This window comes from Arvicanthis niloticus, chromosome 13, assembly GCF_011762505.2.
Source record: "Arvicanthis niloticus isolate mArvNil1 chromosome 13, mArvNil1.pat.X, whole genome shotgun sequence".
Lineage (NCBI taxonomy): Eukaryota > Metazoa > Chordata > Mammalia > Rodentia > Muridae > Arvicanthis > Arvicanthis niloticus.
Genome location: NC_047670.1, coordinates 52,796,906 through 52,824,525, shown reverse-complemented (window position 1 = coordinate 52,824,525; position 27,620 = coordinate 52,796,906). Strand labels below are relative to the sequence as shown.

Genomic DNA, 27,620 nt, shown 5'->3' with positions numbered 1-27,620 from the left:
CCAGGAGGCCATCTTGTCCCTGCTCTGCACCACAGGAGGGGCTGACTCTGTATCAAGCTCTCCCTTAGCCACACAATCCAGGGAGGACAGACGGACTGTGGAACACAAGAGCGTTCCTCTAATGGACACGACCTAGAAACTGCACAGGTCATCTCTCAGTCTCCATTGGTCAGAACATGGGAAGAAGGCCACCTGGGTTATCGTGGTGCAGGGGACACTGTGCCCTGTGCTGCAGCCTCAGGGGAGCCTCACAGTCAGAAGATAAGTACAAGAAGAAGAAAGAAAAGGCCCATGTGGAAACCTCAAACATTCCTCTTAAACCACAATAATGAAAACACTTTTTAAAAGAGAAGATGTTAAAAACTGGGAGGGAATCATCAACTGTCTATAGTCAACAACCCAGAAAACACATAATATCATTTGCAAGAAAGCACACAAAGCAAGCCTAGGTCAGTGCTCACAAATTTATTCTTTATTTATTTTAATATTTTAATTATTAATTTATTATTTATTTATTTTAGAATTTATGGACCAAGTATAGCCCGTTCAGTTCATCTTGGCAGATCTTATGCAATTGCAGCAGATTTTAAATGTCAATAGGCATTAAAGCTTATGATTTTCCAGGAGTCTGGTAGCAGAGAGAAGGAAGGACTCACCAGCCATATCCCGTCACCTTCTGCGAGCATCCACGGTGGCATGTAGGGTTGGTGTTCGCAGCATCCTCTCTTTCTCTTGAGTCTTTCTAGTCTTTCACCAATGGTGCCCACATGACCAAAACCAAGAACAGGAAATGATGTTCACAACCAGAGTCTGATGGTCAGATTGAGAAATATTTGGAAAAACACACAATTAGGCAGAAGAAGAAAAGAGGAGGTCTTCCTGCCACCAGTCAAAAAGCGATGGGAAGATTGACAGCTCAGTGGACGGTGAGGATGTAAGCCGCAGCTGGGAGCAGTGTGGTGGACATAGCTCAGCAGCAGCCGGGCTGTGGCTCAGTCAGGACTTGGATGTAGTCCCCAGCTCTGGAGCTTGGTTCTTAGTTGGGAAGTTGACGGATCTAAGAGATGGAGTCTGGTAAGAGGTCATGAGACTGTCCCATTTGTGTTTTGGCTTCCTGTCTCTTAATGTGCCTTCTTCCTTTAGCAGGCACTGTTGTGACGGGGATACAGTCAGGGGCTCCCATGTGTTCATGGCCCTGTCCAGCACACTCCCTCCCCAGTCCTCTGAGCTGCACTGAAGAGGAAGAGGTCACTGAATCAGAGTGTCATGAACCTGTTTGAGCTCCTGCAACTTCTGCTCCAGGTCCCGAGCTTGCTGCCGCAGCTCTGCAGCAGACTCTGACTTCGCACCCTCATGCAAATGCTTCGAGTCTTCCACAAGGTTGACCACATCCAGTAGGAGGGAGAAACCTGCGATGGCTGCACCCGTGATCCGGGCTCCTTTGGTCATGGCCAGAGCTGTACCTCCAAAGGCTTCCTTCACCTGTTTAGTGGTTTGGGTTGACGTCTTTCCTGTGGCCATGAGACGCTTGGCATTATTTGCTAGGCTAGGGTTGGCTTTGGCCAGCCGAATGGCACTGATGCTCTTCTGGATGCCTTGTACGTTCTGGATGGAATTTGTAGATAAAGAAAGAAGTCTGGAACTACTTTGATGCAAAATGTCTTTCATGTTCTTCATTGTGTCTTTCTTGGTTGGCACCAGCTTGCTGGCTTCAGCCTCAGCAGACACCACGCTTACCTTTTCCACAATGCTTGTGGAAACACTAGTCACAGCTGCGGCTGCCCCCAGCCCCAAGCCAGTGGCTGACAGTGCCAGACTGACTCCTGCTGTCACAGGCGCCAGAGCCAGACCAAGGATTGTCAGCACTCCAGACACAGCACTGCTGGAGCTGGCCACCACCTGTGAGATGGTGCAGTCCCTGTGCACCTTGTCAACCTTGTCTGCCAGGGCATGGAGCTTCCTGATGCACTCCTTGAGTTCCAGTTTCACCTGAGGATAAGCATCCAAGAACCTTTGCTTGTGCCACAGGACATTTTGGATCTCCTCTTCATCTTCTGCATCAGCATCAGCTAGCTCCTCTTCATCCTCTGCATCAGCATCAGCTAGCTCCTCTTCATCTTCTGCTTCAGCACCAGCTAGCTCCTCTTCATCTTCTGCATCAGCATCAGCTAGCTCCTCTTCATCTTCTGCTTCAGCATCAGCTAGCTTCTCTTCATCTTCTGTTTCAGCATCAGCTAGCTCCTCTTCATCTTCTGCATCAGCATCAGCTAGCTCCTCTTCATCCTCTGCATCAGCATCAGCTAGCTCCTCTTCATCTTCTGCTTCAGCACCAGCTAGCTCCTCTTCATCTTCTGCATCAGCATCAGCTAGCTCCTCTTCATCTTCTGCTTCAGCATCAGCTAGCTTCTCTTCATCTTCTGTTTCAGCATCAGCTAGCTCCTCTTCATCTTCTGCATCAGCATCAGCTAGCTCCTCTTCATCTTCTGCTTCAGCATCAGCTAGCTTCTCTTCATCTTCTGCTTCAGCATCAGCTAGCTCCTCTTCATCTTCTGCACCAATATCAGCTAGCTCCTCTTCATCTTCTGCATCAGCATCAGCATCAGCTAGCTCCTCTTCATCTTCTGCATCAGCATCAGCATCAGCTAGCTCCTCTTCATCTTCTGCATCAGCATCAGCTAGCTCCTCTTCATCTTCTGCACCAATATCAGCTAGCTCCTCTTCATCTTCTGCATCAGCTAGCTTCTCTTCATCTTCTGCTTCAGAATCAGCTAGCTCCTCTTCATCTTCTGCACCAATATCAGCTAGCTCCTCTTCATCTTCTGCATCAGCATCAGCATCAGCTAGCTCCTCTTCATCTTCTGCATCAGCATCAGGTAGCTCCTCTTCATCTTCTGCATCAGCATCAGGTAGCTCCTCTTCATCTTCTGCATCAGCATCAGCTAGCTCCTCTTCATCTTCTGCACCAATATTAGCTAGCTCCTCTTCATCTTCTGCATCAGCATCAGCTAGCGCCTCTTCATCTTCTGCATCAGCATCAGGTAGCTCCTCTTCATCTTCTGCATCAGCATCAGGTAGCTCCTCTTCATCTTCTGCATCAGCATCAGCATCAGCATCAGCATCAGCATCAGCATCAGCATCAGCATCAGCATCAGCATCAGCTACAGTCTCACCAAGGGCTTCACTCAAGGCATTGTCCTCTTTCCTGTAACAGGAGAGATGCACTGAGTGAGGAAGACAGCTTGTAAAGTAAGATCTGTGCTGTGGAAACCACAGAGCTTTCACTGTGAAGCACAGAGAATGTCACAGCTCCAAAGCTCTTTCTTACCGGGATGAACATGTGTGACAGTCTCCATTCTTAGTTCCTAAGGACACAGTGAGTTCCAAACCATCTATAATTGTCCTTTTAATGTTTTATCTTATGTGTATGAGCTTCTCCTGCATGTGTGCCTGTGTACCATAGTCCCGTCTAGGGCCTGTGGAGGGCAGAGGAAGGAAGGCATCAGATCCCTAGGACTGGAATCTGGAATTCCAACAGTTCTGAGCCATCACCAGGGGCTGGGCACTGACTGACTCAGTCATCTGGGAGAGTGGCCTGTGCTCCTCATCACTGAGCCACCTGTCTTCTCCAGCACACACTTTTATTGCGAGACATTTAACAAGGGAGCCTTCCCCTCAAGGTAATGTCATCAATACCAAAACACTTCTCCCCAGGACCTCTAAACAAGGAGAGGTGAGGTTAGAGAAAAGAAATCACCCTTTAATTTGGGAACATTAGTGTTCCATGGAGAGTCCTCTCCAGTAAGAACAACAATCCTTTGACCTGAGCCGCTGGGACATGACCTGTGCATCCTACAATGTCTGCTGTCCAGGAGTGTCCATGTTTGTCTGGAGCCTTGTGCTGGGAGACTCTGCAAGTTACACATCCCTAAGAGAGAGACCTTATGTAGGACAGTCTTTGAGGCTGGAGGTCTTTCTGCCCTGCAGTGGTGTGTGCTCTTGAGCTGATGGGACAGCTCACAGCCAGGATCCATCTGTTTAAAACACAGCACATAGATTTCCCTTCCAGCTGTGAGTGAAGACAAAGAAACATGAGCAGATTTTCCATTCACATGTGGGGGATCCCATTCACATGTGGTTCCCTTCCCAAGGCATCTCACTACGCCTCTGCACAGCGTTACAGCAGGAGGGAATCTCAGGTGTCAGAACAAGCAGGCTCCTAAGCACGTCCATAAAGGAATTCTCAGCTGAGAAAGGTGAGGTGTGGTAGGGATTTTGTTGTCACTTCTGACCTCAGAGGAAGGAGACACTGAAGGCACAGACTTCCAGGAGGGAGGGAGACCTCAGTCACTCATGGAAATGGTGTAGTTGATGAAGGCTCAGAAAACTTCTGGACACTGAAGTTAGGTTCCCATGTTCAGCCTTTGGTGAGTTTGGCCTTGGCTTTCCTCAGGAGGAATCCCATAGGTCAGCTTCACAATGGCTCTACTCTCTGCTCTCTACTGCCTGTCACTCAGCTCATCTGCTGTAAGTCTCCAGCTGAATAAGCTGACAGAGCAGCAGTCCTGAACAATGTCCTGCTACCTGTGGTAACATGTATCAGAATAACTGTTCTCTTTCATGGGAGCTTTCTTGGTGTGTGACACTCCATGTGACCTCTCACATGAAGCACTGTGTCCTGAGGAAAACAGAAGATTCTGCTTAAAGCCTTTGAAGTGACCTGAGGATGTAGCTAAGTTGGTGTAGTGTTTGTCACACAAACAGGAGGACCTGAGTTCAGTCTTCCAGAGGTCACATAGGAAAGCCAGGTGCTGGGCCTGGGCCTGTCATAATGAAAGAGAATTTTTGAAATAGGCCCAAACTAATAATAATAACAGGGCCCTGTGATTCCTTTTCCCTAACCTAAATAGTTAAAAGTGCCTGCCAGCAGGTTTGGGCCCAGTTAATTAGTTACAGAGGAGGTGGAATTACGACTCTCCTCTTCGGGGGGTGGGGGGGTGGGGGGTGGGGGAGTGGGGGGTGGGGGTTCATGAGCCTTTCAATCCCTGTTTGGGGATGCAGAGTCAGGTCAGCCAGTCTGGTCACAGTGATGAGTTCCAGGTAGATAAAGGCAGCTGTTATTGTAATGTGGCTGGAGAGATGGTTCCTTTATTCAGAATGCATGGTTCTCTTGCAGAACAAGTGAGTTCAGGTCCCAGCACCGACACTTGATGGTCACAGCTGTGGGGATCTGGTGTCCTCTTTGGGCCTTGATGTACTATGTGCTTGATTGTACTGTGTTAGGGAGCTCACACTGACCTCACTTAATTTCAATACTGTGTGTCTTAAATTCTCCATTTCCAAATACAGTCACCAGGGTTAGGGTTTATACCAATGAGTTTAGGAACACAACTCAGTCCCTAACACTAGTGACATCATTAAAGTAGGTCCTGTGGCAGGTGCTCAGACACACACTTAACCAGCGTGTCCCTGAATATTCAAACTCTTGTGCACGGCCCTCTAACCCCGTTCTTTCCCTTCCCATCTAGAGAGACAAAGGCCTCACCGAGTCGTTGAGCACCTCTCGTTCTCGTCCTGCAGGTCATTTTGGAGCTCGTCTTCATCTTCTCCATCAGGATCTGCAAAGATCCCAGCAAGAGCTTCTCCCAAGGCAGCTTCCTCTTCCCTGTAATAGGAGAGACTGACTGATACAGGAAGACTGCTTGTAAAATAAACTCACCCACATGCAAAACACACACACACACACACACACACACACACACACACACACACACACACACACGCTAAATAAACTTTTTAAAAAAGCTAACTTCTGACGAATTCCTAGTATGTGCTGGCTGCCTACTGCATACTGGCTTTATTCTGAAACCCCTTCAGACATCAGCTTATTTTTCTCATACAGGAGTGTTGTGTGTGTGTGTATGGGGGTGGAGGGGGCTGTGTTCATCTGCTGCTGCGATGTATTTAAATGCTAAATTCTCTAACCCAAGTCTAGCTGCCTCTGGACAAGGGAATTCCCACTATGCCTGTGTTGTGTAAACTTTGTTCCCAAATGTAAAACTATTGGTTAAAACAAAAAACAAAACAAAACAAAACAAAAAAACCCCAAAAAACTATTGACAGCCAATTCTTGGGGAGAATTGAAGGTTTGAGTTACTGGGCAGGCAGTCAAAGGTGGGAATCAGGAGAAGGAGAGTGAGAGGGACTGAGAAGGAACTCGAAGGAGGGAAAAGACAGAGATCAGTACGTCTTCATTAGACGTGGTATACCAGGGGCCCCAGAACAGACTGTTGGAGGGGAAATAACCCAGGAAAACCCAAACAGCAAGTATTTGGGGAACACAGATGGGCCAGTTTAGCTATTAGTGATATAGATAGAGGTGATCCTCTGGCAATCAATCAATCAATCATAGTCTGTATCTCATTCATTTGGAAGCTAGCTGGGGATAGAAATAATTCAATCCATCTCCCCAGGAGCAGCAATGTCAGGAACAATCTTGTCACCTGTGTGTGGCTGCTGCCATCTCCCTTCAACCAGAGGCTGTTCCCTGATAGGGAGTAAGGAGGAAATGGTTTCTGTGAAGGGACACCTTAACCCTAACTACTTGGTCTGCCTGGAGAGAGTACTCCTGCCTGTGAAAAGCCAGCCATTCATTGGCTCTGATACTGCTAGTGTCCCCTAGGGAGGTGACCTGGACAAATCAACTCCTGCCACAAACTGTTTCCAGGTTTCCTCTTGTGTCCGCAGGTGTTGCAGGTCCTCTAGGCTTCTCGAATCCAGGAGGTAGTTAACCACAGTCTCAACGAAGCATTCTCTCTCTAGAGGGGAAGAGAAGGAATATGGTTAGAGACCGTGCACAAGAGTTTGAATGGGTCAGGGACACATTGGTTAATTGTGTGTCTGAGCACCTGCCACATGGAATATTTTAATGGTGTCACTAGTGTGTCCTTAAACTCACTGGTAAAAGCCCTAACCCTGGTGACTGTATTTGGAGACAGAACCTTTAAGGACAAAAGCATTGAAATTATGTGAGGGTGTGAGAGAGCTCCTGACCCCTCCTGTTAGCGCCTTTACAGAAACAGGATGGAGCTGCCCTCCCTTCTCCCTCCTTCTCTTTCTCCTCCTGTCTGTTTTCTCTTTCTCTGCCCCTGTGTCTCTGTCCAGGCACACAGACAGGACATGGAACTCCCTGCCAAGCATGAAGAGAGTGCTCTCCAGGGCCAACCTGCTGGACTTTGATTGTGGTTGTCACATTTCAGAGCACTGAGAGAAGAGATCCTTTCCTTATAAGCCAACTGCCCAGTGACATTTCTGATGACATCCCGAGGAGACTAATGAACCCAGAAGGTGTCCTGGTACTTTGCAGGGGTTTGTATCTTTTTCAGCTTAGAATAATGAGGAAGTGAACCCTTCAGCCGCAGGAAGAGGGGAAATCCCAGCGATGGCTTCCATCTACCGTGTGCCTGGTGCTGGCTCTTGAATGTGGATTTACATCTTTTTCCTAATTTTTATTTTGTATCTATGAATGTTTGCCTGCATTTGTGTGTGTGCACCACGTGTATGCCCGGTGCCTATGGTGCCCATTGGATCCCTGGAGTGGCAGTTTACAGACTGTGGTGAGCCTGATGTGAGTGATGGGAACTGAACCCAGGTCCTCTGCAGGAGCGGCAGGTGCTCTTAACCACTGAGCCATTCTCCAGCCCCAAATGTGACCTTCAGCACAGACGTGGTCAGTTTTTAATACCGAGTTTCAACTCCACTGGATTAATAAATATTTGGGAGTTCAGTAGCCTTTATCTGGGGGTGGTGAGGGTGCTTCTCGATCTATCAGATCACAATGTCTAAGCTAATGAGAGGTTCAAAGACTGAGTAGAAGCACCATGGGAAGAGGCCCTGCTGGAGTCTGGAGGGCAGTGGGGGTATGTCTTAGGGGTGTATGGGCAATGTCTTCTCTTGGCCATTTTTGTTACTGATTTGTCTATTTTTGTCTGCCATGATGTTGAATCCCACCCTTCCTTCCTGCCTGCCTGCATCCCTGGATGGACTGACCATGCTACATAGTAAGCAAAACAAATCTGTCCTCATTAATTACAACAATGATAGAAGTGAGTCACACAAACTTTAAAAGGTAATTACAGTGAATGAATGAATGAATGAATGAACAGTCTATAGAGCTAATAGAAGAATTTAAAGCATGACATGGAGTGCTGCAAGGCGGTGCATGCCTTTTATCCCAGTGCTTGGGATGCTGAGGCAGGGGGATCTCTGTGAGTTTGATGATGCCTGGATCTCAAGCAGTTTGCCTCCAGTCTACACTATGGTGGTTTGAATATGCTTGGCCCATGGAAAGCAGCACTATCAGGAAATGTGACCTTGTTGGAGGAAGTGAGTCACTGTGTAGGTGGCTCTGAGGTTCTATGCTCACTCTCCAGCTTAGTATGGCAGAGGGCCTCCTCCTGGATGGCTGTGAAAGACAGACGATTTTCCTGGCTGCCTTCAGATCAAGGGCTCTCAGCTCCTCCAGCGCCACGTCTGTCTACAAGCTGCCATGCTTTTTGCCATGATGATAATTGACTATACATCTAAAACAGCCCCAATTAAATCTAAGTCAGCCCCAATTAAATGTATTTTATAAGATTTGCCTTGGTCATGGTGTCTCTTCACATCAGTGGAAACCCTAAGATACCACCCCTGCCTCTTATTCCCTCCCTCCTCCCCTTTCCCTCCCTCCTCCCCTCCCCCTCTCTCCTCCTGGCTCACATATTTTTCAGGCTGGGTATTGAGGAGGTGACTCCTGGGAATTTACTCAAGACAAAGTAAAGAAGGGAGCCACTGTGACCCAGGACTAGGACACTCTCTGTGCTCCCTTGGGGTTCTCATCTGTATATTTGATTCCCCAGCAGGCACTCAGCATAGAGGCTCTGGCAGTCATAGGCCACGTGTAGGAGTGGGGACCAAGACTGCTTACCTGGGGTGCCCATGACAGCTGCTAGGTCTAGGTGTCAGGCAGAGGATGTGACAGGCATTCTTACAGCTCACCAGGTGTCCAGGCTACAGGAGGAAAAGGCACCCTGTGAGATAGAATGGGGACAGCTTAGTGATCAGGGATCTGGGACACATAGTTCTTTCAACAGTGGCTGCCAAGGACCAAAAGAACTTGGCCCTCAGTTCTTCTGTTCCCCTGGGCTCTGCCACTGCTATTTAATGAAGTTGGTCTTGTGACCCCAGCCCTGCTGCTCTCTCCCTAACAAGATGGAGGACTGCTGTCCTGTTGGGGACACTGGAGAAGGCATTAGCTAAGGACACAGCTGTAGAGAAAAGAACAGACTTTGCACATAGAAAGAGAGATTGAGGGGAATGTTCTGGTAGCTATCTGTAGGTGGCTACCACACACATACACACCATGTATCCTCCTTCCAGTGTCACCCTTGCTCTTGCTGTGTCCTGTGAACTTTCCTGCTGGTCAGTCACATGTGAGCTCCTCTGATGAGCTGGCCCCCAGATAGAAAGTGTAGGTGAGTCAGTCCTGTCCTGCCTGCTCCTGACCAACTGAAAGCCCAGGCTGGAGATTCCTTTCCCATGGTCTCTAAATGGGGCAGCCAGCCTCAGCATCCCCTCGCCTCAGCACTCCCTCTCACTCATAAAAGTTTCCCTTTATACCCCCTTGCTCCTTCCCTCTGCCTGACTTTTTGAAGGAGGCACAGTCTGGAGCAATCTCCATCCCAAGGGCACTCTCTAATGAAAACCCCCTCCTGGGAACTGCAAATGCCAACCTGAGAACAGATAAACAGCCACAACCCCCAGCCCCCATGTCCCCCTCTCTGATAGCTAGGCACTCCCCAGTACAGGTGGCCCCTGTCCTTGGGAGAAGCAGAAAAAAATCACACATCCTTAGAGAAATAAAGTGCCATATTTTGAGGCAATCAAACATTTCCAGACAGCTGTGATGGGTTTGTGAAAACACTCATCACTGATAGCACCGGAAAGGCCAAAAGAGCTCCCCGCCCCCAATTGTTGGACCCCCGCTTGCCGCCTAAACAGATGGTATTGTGTTTGAAAAATAACTTCTTTTATCATTTCCCTTTTCATGTAACCCTGAAACCCCAGAACTTGCTTGTATATAAATTCCCTAAGACCCAAATGCGGACTGCAATCCTGCCCTGTGCAGTGGGAACAGGGTTAGAATTCATTAAAAGGCTTTGTCTCACTATATGGGATTAAGCAATTCTTTGAGCTTTCCTAGGGATCTTGAGATCTGGGCATAACAAGGGGAGCTTTTCAGCAAACCCTCACCCTCTTGGTGGCTGCATGACCTTTTCCCTGGGCAAGGAGCCCAGGGCTCAGGACTGCAAGCTCCTCCCTGGAATCTCTGAATTCCTACCCTTCATCCAGCACATCCCTCCTGCTGCTGTGTCCCTCAGTCTTCACCACTCCCACCTCAGATCCCACCACAAGCATCTTCCAGTGCTCCAGGCAGCCCTTGAACACAGACCCCATCTCAAGAGAATTCCCCCCCCTCCACAAGCCACCTCCTCCCTGCTGGCTTCTTCAGTCTAGCTCAAGGAATCAGTGTATCTGAGCCATGGGCCCTTGGTGACAGAAAAGCAAACCCTGCGGAATTGCTCAGCTAGGAGGAAAGGCAGATAGGGGCTATGGCCTCAGACTGCAGGCTCTGTCAGGTTTCTGAGAGTTTCCAGTAATTTCTGTGCCTGTCACTCCTGGCTTCTTCTGTCACACTTTCCTTCTGTACATCATACTCAAAGACCCCCCTCCTATATCTCCAATCCCACACCCCTACTCTTACTCCGAGGTCTCACATCCATCATTCAATTTCTTTCATACAAACAGCTTCTACCTCTCAGCTCCTCTCCCTTATTAACAGTCAGAACCCACTGGAACCTCATCCTTGGTCCAGGACCTTCCCTCCATTGCTGCTGCTCCTCCACACACAGAGTCTCTAACCCTTAGACTATCCTCTCCATTATCCCTGACCATACCACTCGCTTTTCAGTTCTAATCTTAAAGACGATTTCTTCTCGATACTCCTGGATGTCACTCCCAAGGCCTTTTGTCTTTACATAGATGGATCCTGACAACACTCCCGACCCTGACCAGGACTGTCCATGTAGCGGCATATTTTCCCTGCAAGTTGGGAGGAGCTAAGGTGGGAGGAGTAAGGAGAGGAAGAGGAGGAGCTGAGGAGGCAGAGATGTAGGAGCTATGGAGAACCACACATGTACTGGAAGCAGCCCTGGGTAACAACTTATATCTAGGTTAGTTAATTGATTAACACTTCTAATTGTGTGGGCATCTTGTTATTTGAGCATTACCAAATATTTAAAGCTACTGGGTAATCTTTAAACATTAGAGTCTCATTTCTATTGGGTACCGCGTGGATGGCAGGATGGTCTAGGCTCAGCCCAACCTTGTGGAGACAGCATGGAAGATTGGCAGAGCCATCTCCCACACTGGTGTCTCGTGGGTGGCAGGGCCCGTGTCTCTAGCCGCCTGAGCCAGCAGCCTGAGCTGAGTGGTGGTGAAAATATGCCCAGCCTAGTTGGGAACATGGCAGCCCCGTATAACAAGCCAGATTTGGTGCTGGCGTTTTTAAAATATGATACTCCTGGATGCCACTCCCTGTTGGGAACCGACTTTTAGCAGAAAGCGGCTGTTAGCTTTGCAGCCATCTTGAGCCATATACCCTGACATGAGACTTGTTTTACATCAGCCTACAACAGCTGAGCACACTCTGATAACATCTTGGTTTAGATACCTTGGGTGTGTGAGATTAAAGGTGTGTGACTTAAAGGTGTGACTTAGAGATCAGATTTAGAGACAAGACCTAAGGGCATAACTTAAAGGCATGACCTAATGGCAATGGCTTAGAAATGAGACATATAAAAGGCAGAGACAGACAGAAGAATTATGAGTACAACTAGGAACTAGGATGAGTACAACTAGAACTAGGAACTCAAGACTTGGGACTTGGACTAGGAAGAGAGACTGAAGAATAAACAGGATTGAATCACACTCTGTCTGGTCTCCATTCTTCAAGTCCTTCCTCACTCTCTCTCTTGCTGAACACTGACCTGCAGACCGGAGCGGCAGCTTGGGCCAGGAAACAGTGGCAACCAAGTGTGGAGTGGAGAGGGCCGCAACATTTTTGGCTGCCCAAAGTGGGGCAGCTCGGGCCTCAACAACTCCCAAGGCCTTTTGTCTTTACATAGATGGATCCTGACAACAGTCCCGACCCTGACCAGGACTGCCCCCTGCTTCAGTGTATAGATGCCCTCCTCCTTTGCAGGCCTTTCCTCTCTGCTAGCCAATCTGACGCTGCCTCATTCCTAAATTTCCTCGGTTCCAGAAGTCACCAGATCTTTCCTGCCATGGCTCAACTCTCCCTTCCCCAAGTCACTGACCTGCGATTCTCTCTCGTGCCGACCCTTAAGCACTTCACTTCACACCACGTTGGCCATCTCCACTCCTGACCGCTGCCCTCATGGCCAATTTCCTCCACACAGGGGTCCCTAAATACTCACTCCTGGTTCACTCCCTGTAGCAAGCCACATCTGGATCTCCTCATGACCACCTTCTTCCCATCCACAAACAATTCCTTTAACTTAAAACACTCTCCTTTCTGCCACAGCCCCAATCCTAAATCTATGCAAACCTTTCCGTCCTAACTTCCAAACACATAAACACATCCTAGACTGACCTTTGCCCTGTCACCTCCTCTCCAAGACTCGACACAGCAGCATCCAGAGCTGCCCCCCCATCTACTCTCTCCCCGAAACCTCTCTGCTCACAACCTAATGGACACATTCTGGGGTCCCCTCACAATCTATCCTACCCCTCTCTCTCTCAACTCCTAACTTACAAAGGACCTCAGTCCCTTCCCCTGTTTCAGATTCTATTCCTACAAAGTTCTCTTATTGAAAATTCATCACTCCTAGTCCTTACTGGTCCGTCCTCGGGTCTCTACACTTACCTCTTTGCCTCAGTGTCCCCCAAATCCTCTACACTCCATCTAAACCTTTCAAAGGCCTGCCACTCCACCTTCTACCCAAAAGAGTCCTCTAGCGATTTCTGCCTACACTTTCATACAAATGGCAGCTCCTTCCTGTCAGAGGCCACATCAGATGAACCCCTCCATTATCAATAAAGACGATAGTCACATAGACAGAAGAGCTCTTCCAGCTGCCCTTTCATCCCTTTGGACTCACCCCACTTCCCTCCAGGCTACCATACCATGACCCAGATAATAACACACCTAGGCTTTCCTCAACACAGGATCCTCTCGTAACCTCTGCTCTGTGTATTCATCCTCACCCTCTGCTCCTGTTCCCTCAGGATCACCTGGGGCCCACAATCTCCTCTCTCTTCTCTCACCCCAACTTTTCCTCTGCCTAAATAATTGCCAAGCATCCACTGACTTCCCTAAATTCTTTAACTGTTCTCAGACATCAAATACTCTGAATAAGCCCCCCATTCCCAATTACAATAACTAAATCCCAAGCCATTACTTCTCTGTCTATCTGTCTCTCTGTCTGTCTCTGTCTTGGTCTCTCTCTCATACACGCATGTGTGCTCGCGCACCTGTGCACACACACACACACACACACACAAACAAACACAGGGGGGGGGAGGGAAGAGAGAGAGAGAGAGAGAGAGAGAGAGAGAGAGAGAGAGAGAGAGAGACTCAGAGGAATCAGGGCCAAACCCTCATTTGGGTCAAAGACACCCAACAACCTCCCTCTTCTCCACTTCCCTGATCTCTCCTTCAATCCTTTCACTGCTTTCCCTGTGCCCGACTTCCACAATCTCTGTTAGCTGCAGTCACTCTTGCCACAGATACCCCAGTTGCCATGCCTCACCCCCACTACTGACTGCTTGTCCTCTTAACCATCTAAGCCCCCCTTTGGGAACCAAAGCCAAGTTCTCTCAGCCTTTCCACACCCATCCCAGAAGCCTGTTGTAAAGTGTCCCTCTCACCATTCACAGAGAGTCTCTGCAGTCATCCTCTCTTTCACCCCTCTTGTGGGTCTCTCCCTAGTCATCCTCTCTTGGCCCTGCTCTTTCTCCTAGGTCTCTGGGTCTCACCGTAGTCATCTTCTCTTGCCCCCTCATCCTTATGGGTCTCTCACTTCCTCATCCCCCTGAGTTCTCATGGCCTCTGCTGCCTTCCCAAGCCAGTCACTGTCCCTGTCTTTAGCCTCCTCTGGGAGGAGCCAGTCAACTCCAGGTTAGGATCTCCGGGTGACTGTTGATCTGGTGTTGGAGTTCTGGCAGTTTAAGTTCCTGAATCAACTTAGAAAGGTCCCATCATAATCCGAATGCCTACATCACTTGCTGGCTTCCCCACTCACTGTTAACCCAAATGTTCTGCTCTCCTGGAGACGTTAGTCCCACTAGGTTTGATCACTGCCATGATCCCAGAGACAGTCCATTACTGAGGTTGGGAACACTAAGATGGCCTTTTGATACTGGCCTGTCCTTGGGCTGTGCTCTTATAGAGCCCCCAGACTCTGTTGCGTTTCTTTTGTAGCATAGGGCCAGGGAACACAATAGGTTAAAGAATTAAATTCCAGATGCTGTCAATTGCTGGCCTGCTGTGGGAGCTGCAAGACCTTTGGGGTTAATGGCTATAGGAGGTTCTAGAGTTTTAGAGGACAATCAGCAAGACCAAGTTAGACCCCAGACCGCTTACCTGCCTCGACACTCCATTCCTATTTCCATTTTGTCCCCATGCCTCTCTGGCCCCTGCCTCCTATCACCGTGGCAATGAATGTGAGAGGAACTCACAATGTTTTTCCTTATCGCTGCTATTCAGAACCACAAGCCTACGATGATACTGGCTTTGAGCCCTGGCCAGGACTCCCAGCCTCTGGGGGAAAATGATAAATAAAGCTGAGGAATTTTTGTCATTCTCTTTAACACTCTTAATGTTTTCTTCTCCCAGCTTAATGTCCTCTGCTTTGCTATCTGCGGCAGCTATCTCACAATTTTACTTTAACTGTATTTCTCAGTGACCTCCTTTCTGGGCCTTAGAGTGTAGCTTCTCTATTAGGCTCTGTCACATTGTCTCCAATGATCCTCTATCCCCTTGATTGTTATCCCAGCTTGAATCCCAAGTATCCCCACACCCCCTTGGTCACATGACTTTCTCTTCTCCCAGAGCTCCTGCTGGAGGCTGATTTCCTGTCAGTTCCCTTCCCAGAGGCTCCCTTTCTTAGACCAGCCAGTGTTTTCTGTGTTCAGGTGGGACCATAGCTAACCCCACATATCCAGCAGGCAGAGTCAGAGGAAGCAGGGAAACTGCGTGCAGGAGCAGCTGAGTTTTAATGCCAAGGGGAAGAAGGAATTGATTTTGCAGTCAGACTGTAGAAGTCAAGCAAATGGAGTCCAGTGACAGCATGTAGTGATGCAGGGGTCGGGGAGGGGGCACTCAGTTTCCTGGAGCTAGGTCTGACTGCAGAACACAGGCTTATGGGTGTGTGTCCCAGTTCCCACTTGCATACACAGGAAGACCCAGTTCTTCCTGCTTATTCCCTACAACTGAGCAGAAGGCAGGTGAACCCCAGAGGGTAGGTGACTGTTACCACCTGTCAGTTTCTGTCCCAGAATCCTGGTCAAGTCACTCTCTTCTGAAGCCTCAGTTCCCTCACAAGGTGTGACTCAGAGTAGGGATTCAGAGACAGGTTGGGTGAGAAAACCTTGGGGACCTTGTGTCTCAGAAACAGCTCTTGTCCCCATTCTGCTTCCGTCACAGCACCCTAGAGCCAGTTTTGGGTGTCCAGGCCCCAAGAACAGAGAGGCTTGGTCCCCATTCTCCATTCTCTCTGTTTTCTCTATCTCTCAATAGAGAGAGTGACAGTAACTATCTCTCAGAGGTCTCCTGGTCAAGTCTCAGGCATTCTGGTACCCAGGCTGAGCCCCCATAGACTCTATGGTCTCTCTGAAGAATCTCTCATCCTATATTGTGCTTAGAGCAGATGGAAAGGGTGGAAGAGCCTGACCCCAGCCTGGCTGCAAGGCCAGCTCCTGTGCCTGTGACCTGAGGCAGATGCCAGCTTTGCAGAATTTATCAACAAAGCAGATTCATAATCTTCAGAGTGGCTATGAGGGTATGCAGGTGGGGGAGCTTAGACATTCCCCAACTTACCAGGAATCTTCAACAGGTAGTCCTCAGCTGTGTGGACCCAGTGACCATCTGTGCATCCAAGTTATAACTAAGTGCCGTCTCCTGCTTATATACCCAAACCAGAAACCAAAAGAGAAAGCCCCATTTCCAAGGAACTCACCACCAAAACAACACAGGAAACTTGCGGCTTGCTGGATGTTACAACCTTATCCCATGCTCCCTGCTGACACACTCAAAGGAGTGACCTTTGACATGCCATTCTAGGGTCTTCTTGGCTGATCCCATTGAAAATGGGGGTCTCTGTAGTCTGGAGGGAAAAGACCTGCCTCTACAGACTAGGGGACCCTCTACAGGTCCCTTCCTGTACCTCCTAGGCTCTGTTCAGTCCCAGACACCTGCAGCCTCAGCACCACCCTGACCTCCTGGGTCATGTTGATGCTGCCTGGAATGGCATACACAGCATCTGAACATCTGCTTTCATGGCTTTTCCTTTCAGGAACTGAAACCTGAACCACTAAGTACCACATTATCTCAGTATAATAGGATCCTAGACCTTAGTAGGCCCTCAGATCTTAGCACAGCTGACTCCATGATGGATGCACCATTTAGGCCATAAAACTCAGCATGTACACAAGTACTACGTACAAAAATAAAAACAAAGACCTAATCCTTTGAAGTCCATAGTTCTGCGAAATTATCTAAATGTACTATCCTGCCCTTTGGTTTCTATAGTTCCATTTCTGGCTAACTATTCTTGTTAACTGAATTGTGTAAACCCAGAATATAGTTTCTGTGCTTAACAGCTTAGCCTGAGAAAAGTGCAAGGCTACACTGGGATTCTGAACACTGTTGAAATTGCTGGCTGGCTAATAAATACTTTCTATTGGGTTTAATCCATGTGTTGTGGTTTGAATATGCTTGGCCCAGGGAGTGGCACTATTAGGAGGTGTGACCTTGTTAGAGGAAGCGTGTCACTGTGGGAGTAGGCTTTGAGACCCTCCTCCTAGCTCCCTGGAAAACAGTCTTCTCCTTTTTGCCTTCAGAACAAGATGTTGAACTCTCAGCTTCTCCAGTGCCATGCTTGCCTGGATACTTCCTGCCACGATGATAATGGTCTGACCCTCAGTACCAGTAAGCCAGTCCCAGTTAAATGCGGTCCTTTATAAGTGTTTATAAGTGTTGCCTTGGTCATGGTGTCTCTTTACAGCAATGGAAACCCTAAGACTGAAGTTGATACCAGAAGTGGGGCATTGTTGTGATAGGCTTGACCATGCTTTTGTCTGGGGGAATGTAGATTTGGGGATTTTGGACTTTGAAAGCCATGGAATGCTTTAGGTGGGGCTTAATGGGCTGTCCTAGTAGAAATACGGAAGACATTGGGGCTGAGGACAATTTGAACTCTGGAGATTGTTCTTATGATGTTTTAGTGAAGAATGTGGCTGCCTTTTGCCCTTTCTTAAGACTCTGACAACTGAGGCTAAGGTAAAGAAATCTTGGTTACCTGCATTGAGAAAGGAGGTCTCAGAAAAGCCCAACATAGACTCTGTCCTCTGGTTTACGCTCACGAAGTGCATTCTGATCGAGTATAGCAAGCTTAGAAAGGAAAAATGCAAAATGTATGCTGCAGGTAATAACAGGACAGCAGGAAGTACAGTGGAGCTAAATCCTGTGTTTGAGGAGATGAGCAGATTAAGGCAGTGGTGATTTCGGGGCAAGGTTCCACCCAGCTAAGCTTATTGTTTATGCCGTTGAACAATGAATAGTTATATCATGTTAGATGTTATTTTTACTTGGTTATTGTATTCAATTGGACTTTTAATCTGGAATGAACTGCAATTCAGAAATGGAGACACATTTTGATCTGGATCTAGTGTCCATGAAAAGCTTAGGTCCAGGCACGGTGGTACACGCCTTTAATCCCAGGTCACAGAAGTAAGTGTATCTCTGAGTTCTAGGTCAGTCTACAGAGCAAGTTCCAGGACAGCCAGGCTTAGGCTGTGACAGAGTTGGAAAACAGAAAGCTAAAATAGAACAAGGGTGGTACATGTTTCAGCTCCAGCAAGCAGCAGAACTCAGAAAGTTCAGCCATGTGTCTCTGGCTTTAGAGTCAAGAATAGAAGGGACTACTGGAACAATTGATGCTGGTTAGCTGGAGCTAAGAGATTAGCAGTGATTAAGAAGAGACCGGCATCATTGAGATAAAATCTTCTGGGAAGTGTTTTCTGAGAGCACAAAGAAGCTGTGTTCCAGAGATAGCCAAGGTTGTACCTTGGGCTGCAGCTGGACTTGGTGTTGTGTAAGAATCACCCAGGTGGTACTGGTTTTGAAGGCATGAAAGGGTTATGAAGAGCAGCTGAGGCTTGGCACTGTGAGAGGCCAGGGAAGGCCATTGGTGAAGGTGCAGCCTCAGTTGCAGTTGATGGCCCAGCACTGAAGAGGTCATGCAAAGAAGTTGAGGGTTGGCAGCATGAAGAGAGCCTATGATAGGCTATTGGTGAAGCTTAGTTGCAGCAGAAGACCCTAGTGTATTGGAGATGCCAGTATCATGGGATGATCATCAAGAACAGCAGCAGCAGTGGAGTGGATCAACCAGAGCTTAGAATGCTACAGAGGGAAGAACTGGAGAAGTGATGCCAGCCATTTGGAGGAGCCTAGAGGATCATGTGTGGACCTCATTAGAATAAGAAGTTGTAATGTTTAAGTTACCTTGGATACCCTTAGTTATAAGAGATGTCAGAGCTGTGGGAAATATGCCAAGGAAGGCTACTAACTGGGAGTGGAACCAGCCCAGGAGAAAGAAATTTATTGCTGTTGAATGCTTGATCAGCCCACAGCTGTGGGGAGCTGACAGAAGGCGGCTATCATCCTTGCAGCCATCTTGAGCCATATAGATGCCAGTTAACATCTTGTTTTAGATACCCAGGATCTTCCCTTGGGTGTGTGAGGCTTAAAGGTGTGATTTAGAGACAAGACTTAAGGGTGTGACTTAAAGGCGTGACTTAAAGGTGTGACTTAGAAGTGAGACATATAAAAGCCGAGAGGCAGACAGAAGACAGACACTTGGACTAGAGAACTTGGAAGAAGAACTTGTAACTTGTAACTGAGAAAGAGACTAGCAACCTAGAGCAAGATAAAAACTTGAGACTTATTGCAGCTGGAACTAGGATTAGGTGCTGAAACCCAGGACTTGGAACTTGGGACTTGGAGAGAAGAAGAGAGACTGAAGAGAAAACGGGATTGAATCACACACACTCTGTCTGGTCTCCATTCTTTGTCTATCCTCACTCTCTCTCTTGCTGAACCCCGACCGGCGGACTGGAGCAGCTTGAGGCAGTGCGGGCTCTAACAATTTAGCCCCCAAGGCTTTTGACAGTGCGGGTTCCAACATTGATAGAGCGGTCGCTGACATTTTGGCCTCCAAGAGTGGGGTAGAGCGGTCCGCGGCACACAGCAGTCAAAAAGGATGAAAGCAGGTGACCACAGTACCCAGTACCAGTTCCTCACAGTGAGTAATGGAGGCCAGGCTGTAATTCAAAATCCATTCAGCAATGGTGGCAGCCCAGCGGCCGACGCTGTCAGCGGGGAGGCACGGTTTGCTTATTTTCCAGCATCCAGTGTGGGTGATACCACAGCTGTGTCCGTTCAAACTACAGACCAGAGCCTACAGGCCGGAGGCCAGTTCTATGTCATGATGACACCCCAGGATGTGCTTCAGACAGGAACACAGAGGACAATTGCACCCCGGACACACCCCTATTCTCCGAAAATTGATGGCACCAGAACTACTCGAGATGAGAGAAGAAGAGCTCAGCACAATGAAGTGGAGCGGAGAAGGAGGGACAAGATCAACAACTGGATCGTCCAGCTTTCAAAAATCATTCCAGATTGTCATGCAGACAACAGCAAGACAGAAGCGAGTAAAGGGGGCATCCTGTCAAAGGCTTGCGATTACATCCGGGAGCTACGTCAGACCAACCAGCGTATGGAGGAGACCTTCAAGGAGGCAGAGCGGCTGCAGATGGACAATGAACTCCTGAGGCAGCAGATCGAGGAGCTGAAGAACGAGAACACCCTGCTTCGAGCCCATCTGCAGCAGCACAACCTGGAAATGGTGGGCGAGAGCAGCCAGCAGTGATGCCCGCAGCTCACCCTTCAGCTGCTGCCGGCCTCTGCTGCCCCTCCCCCAGCTCTTAGAACAGAGAGGGAGATGCCCCTCCCCAAGCTGCATTTTTTTTATAGTAGATTTTTAACAAAAACAAGGAGACATAATGCATTTCTGTTGATACATTGCCCACTACCCTCCTCCATGTGGAAACGCTGCCCACCTGCCCATCTGTCTGTCAGCCTCCCTTCTCAGTCCTCACCAGCCCATCACTTATAGTGGGCTCATCAGGAGGAGCAAGGGAGGAGGACAGAGGCCCCGCTGCCCGCTGCCTCCTTGGTCTCTAGAGGTATTGAGACAGGGTGCCTATGGGAAGGAGGGAGCTTTGAGGATGGGGGCCTGCCCTGGGGCCTGGACCTATGCAGGGAGACCATGCCCCCACCTCTCTTGTTTCTGGATCCCTACTCCCCTCTGTGTGTGTGTGTGTGTGTGTGTGTGTGTATGCGTGTGTGTGTGTTTTAATTTTCTTTATGGAAAATGGACAAAAAAAAAATAGAGAGAGAGAGGTATTTAACTGCAATAAACTGACCAGTGTGGCCCCACCTTAAAAAAAAAAAAAGGATGAAAGCAACTGGAGATCTGTAGAGAACTTTGATGCCAGTCATGGAGATTCAGAGTTTAAAGTTTGCGAAACTGGTTTTCTCTCTTGATTTGGTCCAGTATTTCCTTACTATGATGTTTTGGAATGGTGATGTATTTCCTGTGATGTTGCAGGTATGGATCTGCTCTTTGACAATTAAGTGATTGGGTGACTATCAGAAGAGACTTTGGACTTTTACTATGGAGACTTTCGAAGTTGGACTAAATGTATTTTTTATTATGCTATGGCTAGGTATGGCAAACATAGACTCATGTGTTTGAACAAGCCTATGGGGACCAGGGAGTGGAATGTGATGGTTTGTATATACTTGACCCAGAGAGTGGCACTATTAGGAAGTGTAGCCTTGTTGGAGTAGGTGTGTCATTGTGGCGTTGGGCTTTGAGACCCTCTTCTAGCTGCTGGAAGACAGTCTTATCTTGTTTGCTTTTAGAACAAGATGTAGAACACTTAACTCTTCCAGTGCCATGCCTGCCTGGATGCTGCCATGTTTTCTGACATGATGACAATGGTCTGAAACTCAGAACCAGTAAGCAAGTTCTAAATAAATGTTGTCCTTTATAAGTGTTGTCTTGGTCATGGTGTTTCTTTACAGCAGTGAAAACCCTGACTAAGACACCATGTGTAAGTAGTCTCCTCTGGTGACTATTGCACAACATTTCTGGAAGCTCCACAGAAGTCTCCAGAGCAGAAAAGAGTATATTCCCAAGGAGCTCCTACGGGGTGCAACCTGAGACATTCCAGTTTTCTTTAATCAAGCCCTGCTTAATGCTTCAGAGGAGTCTGACACCTCCACCCTAAAAGGACAGAAATTAGAAAGTCATCTGGTCTGTCACCTCTGGAGGTAAGTCTGGTCAAAGCGCCTTTTGCTTAGGACGTAGAAGCTGGATATAGCAACTGATCCAGTGTCCAGGATCTGTGTGAGAAGTCACCAGACTTCTCTAGTGTGTCCAGATGTATAAATGTGTGGTGGCTACCACTAGTTGCCTTTACTGTGTGTCTCTCTGTGTTTCTGTCAGTTCTATTTCCCTGTATTGACAAGTGGCTTTCTCGGATGTGAGACCCCACCTCATTCCCAACCTTATGACATATGTCCTCTTGTCAGGGTCTTGAATCCTTTTGGTCATCCAGGTCATCCAGAAAAACCCTCAAAACCTTCGCCTTTCCCATTCCCAAAACACTCGCTCGCTTTGTTGCTTGACTCCCACTGGAGGGCTGAGTCAGATGCAGTCCCTGTGTAGAGGTGGGGAGGGGATGGGCCTCTTATGTAGGGGGTGATCTGCCATCTGAGCAGAATGCACAGGGAGAAGTACTTCCCAAGCCACATTGCCTCTGATCCCCTGCCCCACCACCTTCTGTAAGCAGCCGCTGGAAATGGGAAAAATTCCCCTGGGCAAAAGAGGAAGTTCCACTTCTTCCTCTCTTGAAATTGATGCGACTTTCCCCAACAAGTGATCTGCATGATTAGAAAACTCAAAACTTACCATTCTCTGAAAAAAGTAGAAAAATCACCCTGGAAATTGTGGGGTGAGGGTCAGTGCTGGGCCATGCAACCTGCACAGAATGGATTTTCCCTTTTGTCCAACACTGACTGACTAAGGAGGCTTTAAATAGGTTTTGCTGGGTCCTTTTTAGAAAGATTGAAAATAGATGCTGCAAGATTCCCTTTGTCACCCAGTTGGATCCAGAAAGTAGAAAATAGGTATAAAAGTTAGAAAAACGTAAAGACATAAATAGATGATACTGTCTGGAGGTAGTTCAAAAGGTGTTGACAACAGAGAATTTATTGATAGACAAGACCTTTTGCATAAACTGAAATCCAACAGCACCTTCTCTGATGATGAGATGCAGTTGGACTTACACATACCCTGCAAAACTTTAGTGTCCTGCCCTCTCTCAGAAGAAAATGTTCTACCTGAAAGTCCTGCCTCCAATTAAAATATACAGTTGGACTATCTCTCACATTGACAACAAAGATTCTTGGGGGTAGAGACAGAAACCAACCCGCTAGGCCTGGCCCAATACCAAATTCCTATAATTGTTCAATTAACCAGTTCAGCCACCCGCATCCAGATTAAACAATACCCAATGAGCCTGGAATCACAAAGAGAAATTGCAGTCCACACTGCCTGGTTTAGAGAGACCAGCAGCCTGGTGCTCTGCCAGTCACCCTGGAACACACCTCCCCTGCCTGTGAAGAAACCTGGGACCCCTGATTCTCATGAGTCTTGATCTTTCAGAGAAACAGGTGGCTTTGCCTGGCACCTAAAAGCTGAGTTCTTCAGCCTCCCATGGACTGAGGTGACACAATCCATCTATGCTTTTACATGGATAGGCCCTGAGGGTGATTGTAGTAGGCAGTTTATTTGGAAAAGGTTACCCCAAGGATTTAAAAATTCTCCAAACCTGTTTGTTGAGACACTAAATGCTGACCTCCTGCCTGCCCTTGTGTCAGAGTCTTTCTGGGATCACACTCTTACAACACATAAATGACATCCTCTTAGCCTCTTAAATGAAAGTAAATTATAAAGGGGCCACTGAGGGACTGCTGCAAGAGTTACAGACTTTGGGCTACAGAGTGTCAGCTAAGAAAGCCCAACTCTGTACACCCAGAGGCTTTCTATCTTGGCTACCAGCTGAGGGGAGGAAAGAGGAGCCTGGTTCAGAAACCATCCTTCAGATCCCAACTCCAAAGACTACGAGACAAGTTTGTCCAAGAGTTCCTAGGTGTGGCTTGGTATTGCTGCCTCTGGATATCAGAGTTTGCAGAAATGGCAAGACAACAGCACAACAGAGGAGTTGTCACCAAGCCCCTAATCCAGAGTGACATTAAACAAAAGGCATTTGAGACTCTGACTTCAAAACAGCTCTGACTTCAGTGCCAACCCTAGCACTTCTAGCTGTCTCCAAACCTTTTCACCTGTTTGTCCACAAAACAAAAGACATTACAAAAGGTGTTTTAACCCAAATGTTGGGGCCATAAAAATGCCCTGTGACATACCTGTCCAAACAATTGGACCCTGTAGTCACAGGATGGCCCACCTAAGGTCTATGGTGGCTACCATTAATCTAATGAACAAACACAACAACAAAACCAACAAAACCAAGTTAGCTCTGGGTCAGGATATAATACCCACAGCATCCCACACTGAGGTTGGGCTCTCCTCTGAGGAATGCCAGAATGCTGGCTGTCTAATGCCCATGTTACCCTGTACCAGTCCAGCTCCTGGACCACCTTCAAGTCAGGTTTCAGAACTTCACCACCTCCAATTCTGCTACTTTTCCCCCTGATAATAACACACAAATCTTTATGTATGACTGTCTTGAGGTGAAAGGTGAAACCAGGTATGGGTTGCCCAGAGTAGTTACTTTAACTGAACTGCTTTTAGCCCAAGCCAGATTCATGAACCCAGAGAGAAGAACTGATCAGTCTGAGCCAGGTTCAGATGGGGAAAGGAAAGTTCACCACCATATACACAGACAGTTGCTATGAAACATGAGTGACCATGTTTTCTAGCTTACAGTGATTGTTGACAGTGTTTCTTCTGATAAATTCCCTTGCTCTGACTATCCTCCTTTATTAGCATGACTTTATCTAGACAAAACATCACAGAGAGATGCAGGGATGTGAAAGGGTCCACATGAGCTGCAGACTAGCAGTGATGTGGATCCTCTGCCGAGTGCAGAGTAGACTGGAATGCCCATAGACTCCTGAACAGTCTCAGGGTTGAGCAGCAGGATGGAGCTGCAGACTCACGTGGTGAAGGAGTGGAGTAGGGATCTCTAACCCGAGGTTCATGAACAGAGCCCACCCCACCTAGACATTCTGAAGATCTGCTCTAGGACAGCTCAGCTTGACCAGTGGCATGACAAGAAAGGCCACTCAGGTGGCTATCACATAAGTGTTGGGGATAATCTAGAGGCAATTTAAGCCCAGGGAATGTGACTCTGAGGCAGTGGGAAGCATTAGCTGAAGGAGCTTTAGGAGGACATGTGTGTATTCTGGTATCTCCTAGTGGAGGGGTTAGCAGCCAAGGAGTGACCATTGTGGTCACCTGGTCCACTCACTGAAGTCCACTCACTGAAGACGAGGCTTAGCCCCAGAACTACACTCACCTGTCAGCTCATCTCCCTTTTCTTAGGGCTGGGATCTTTTAATTGAACATGGGACATGGTGGCTTCTGAAATTGTCTATGTGACCAGGATAGAAAAACCTTCCAGGACTGCAAAGCATAGAGAAGAGAGTAAGCAAGCTGTGCTGACAGCTCTGGGTGACTTCCTGGGTGTAAAAGGACAACCACTGCTCCAAGATAATCATCATCTGGCCACCTGTCTTTGCTCATTAGGAAAAAAGTCATGCCCTAGATTACAATTGTCAGTTTCAAGAAGGTTCCAAGTTTTAGAGCCAAGCATATATATCACTTCTTGGCCTCTGGCCCCTAACCAACTGTAGTTCTGCTCGTAAAGATGACAGAATGTAACCCATGAGTGTATTATTTTTGTGTTGAAGCACAGATAACTTTGTCTTTGGTTTGCTGCATGTAGAATCATCAGATGCATCACACATTTGCTGTATGAACACAGTAGCTTTGGGATGGCAGTTTAAAATGGGATGAGTGATTGATTCGGAAACACTGGAAATCACAGTGAAGACTTTCTGCTGATGACTGCAGAAGTAGCCAAGAACATCCAGCCAGAGAGAGGATGCAGCATCATGTTGAGCAGATTCCTGAGTGGGAGAGGGGAGAAGAGGCAGGTGGTTAGGGATGGGTTATACAAATCACATCACCAGGCAGCTCTGCAGCATGTGTTAAAGGTACATCTGGTCTACCCACTTATTCCCCTTAGTTAGAAGACATGAGAGAGTTGGCAGGTATCACTGTTATATCTCAGCAGAGTCTTGAAATCCACCACACCTGGCTTCTACAATTAGTGTAGAAGATCACCCCAGATACACAAATGTCCCGTGATCCAGCCAACACACCTGAGTAAATGCATAAAAATGAAAACAGAGACACAGGCAGATGTTTGTTCTCCATAGTCATAGCCACTTCATTGATAACAGTCAAAGGAATGGCCTGGATCTGTCTCAGCATTGAATAGACAGGAAATTCTGACCCCTACACAACCTGATGAAGCCTGGGGACATTAGCATAAATTAAATAAACTGGATGTGAAAGGACAAACCCTGCATTCCCACTTCGTGAGGACTATGGGGAAGTAAGATCCCACAAAGCAGAAGCCAGTGGTGTTTCCGGAGGTTATAGAGAGAAATTACCCCATAAGGGTTCAGTGTCAGTTCACAGGAGGGAAAGAGGTCTTATCTAGAGGTGGAGATGTTGGAACCACACACACCACAGTGGTCACTGGAGGAGGCCTTATGAGTATTTAAACACAGCTTCAAAACTCAGTATTTTTTTCTTTTAAAACTTTGTTCTTTTATCATACAACACTTCTGGATGTCCCCCTTTCCTCCTTTTCCCCTAACTCCTCTTTCAACCTCCCCTCTTCCCCAGATCCACTGTTCTTCCGTTTCTCAAAAAACGGAAAAGAGCAATGATATAAACTGAACGTGGCATGACAAGATGTGGTAAGAGTAGGCATAAACAGGGCTGGAGAGATGGCTCAGTGGTTAAGAGCCCCGACTGCCCTTGCAGAGGTCCTGAGTTCAATTCCCAGCAATCACATGGTGGCTCACAACTAACTGTAACAGGACCCGATGCCCTCTTTTGGTGTGTCTGAAGATAGAGACAGTGTACTCACACACACATAATAAATCTCATACCAAGACTAGACAAGGTTAGGCAACAGTCACAAACACCCCCATTCACACTCTTAGGAGCCCCCCAAAACTTCAAGCTACACAAGCACAGCATGTATGCAGAGGGCCTAGCTCAGATTCACATAGGCTCCGTAGTTGCTCCTTTAGACTCCATGAGTCCCTGTGAGCCCTGCTTGCTTAGTTGATTCAGTGGGCCATGTTCTCCTGATAGCCTAGAACCCTCTGGCTCCTTCAATTCTCTCTCCCCTCACCTCTTTTCTTTCTCTTCTGTGGGATTCCTTAAGCTCTACTTAATGTTCTCTCTCTCTCTCTCTCTCTCTCTCTCTCTCTCTCTCTCTCTCTCTGGTTTTTCAAGACAGGGTTTCTCTGTGTAGCCCTGGCTGTCCTGGAACTCACTCTGTAGACCAGGCTGGCCTCGAACTCAGAGATCCGCTAGACTCTGCCTCCTAAGTGCTGGGATTAAAGGCGTGCGCCACCACCACCCGGCTCTACTTAACATTTTCATGTGAGTCTCTGCATCTGCCCCCATCAGGTGCTGGAGGCAGCCTCTCTGATGATGACTGAGGTACCAGTTCATGAGTATAGCAGAATAGCATTAGCAGTCAGTTTACTGAAAAAAAAATTTTTTTTTTTGGTCAATCATGGCTGGTTCTACCCTAGATCTCTGAGTATTTAACTTCCTGTTCCTGGCCACGCAAACAGTGCATGGATTCTCTCTGGTAGCTTAAGCTTTAGGGTGGACCAGTCTACCATACTCACAAGCCACTATTCCCCCAGTGCATCTTCCTGGCTATGGACAGGTTGCAGGTTGGAGGTTTTGTGGCTGGATTGGTATCCCAATCCCGCCCCTGGGAGTCTTGCCTGGCTACAGAAGACGGCTGGTTTCAGATCCTTATTCTACATTAACAGGAGTCCTCACTAGGGTCACCCTCATAGGTTT

The 27,620-nt window shown here is 47.8% G+C and overlaps 1 protein-coding gene and 1 pseudogene across 2 annotated transcripts; one reads left to right on the top strand and one right to left on the bottom strand.

Moving 5' to 3' along the window:
- Positions 1–481: 481 nt before the first annotated feature.
- On the bottom strand, positions 482–16,210 carry LOC117718999 (uncharacterized). 2 transcript variants are annotated; one of them, XM_076911577.1, is made up of 5 exons: positions 16,160–16,210; positions 8,966–9,068; positions 6,689–6,815; positions 5,543–5,662; positions 482–3,202 (listed from the first exon to the last, which is right to left on the bottom strand). In XM_076911577.1, the coding sequence occupies exons 2-5, from the start codon at positions 8,976–8,978 to the stop codon at positions 1,249–1,251; spliced, it is 2,214 nt and encodes a 737-aa protein (XP_076767692.1). In that variant the 5' UTR covers positions 8,979–9,068; positions 16,160–16,210; the 3' UTR covers positions 482–1,248. The 2 variants fall into 2 exon arrangements, with proteins under 2 accessions (XP_076767692.1, XP_076767691.1); XM_076911576.1 differs by lacking the exon at positions 16,160–16,210 and adding an exon at positions 14,705–14,774.
- A 3,391-nt stretch (positions 16,211–19,601) lies between these two features.
- LOC117719276 (upstream stimulatory factor 2 pseudogene) lies at positions 19,602–20,273 on the top strand (annotated as a pseudogene).
- Positions 20,274–27,620: the final 7,347 nt, after the last annotated feature.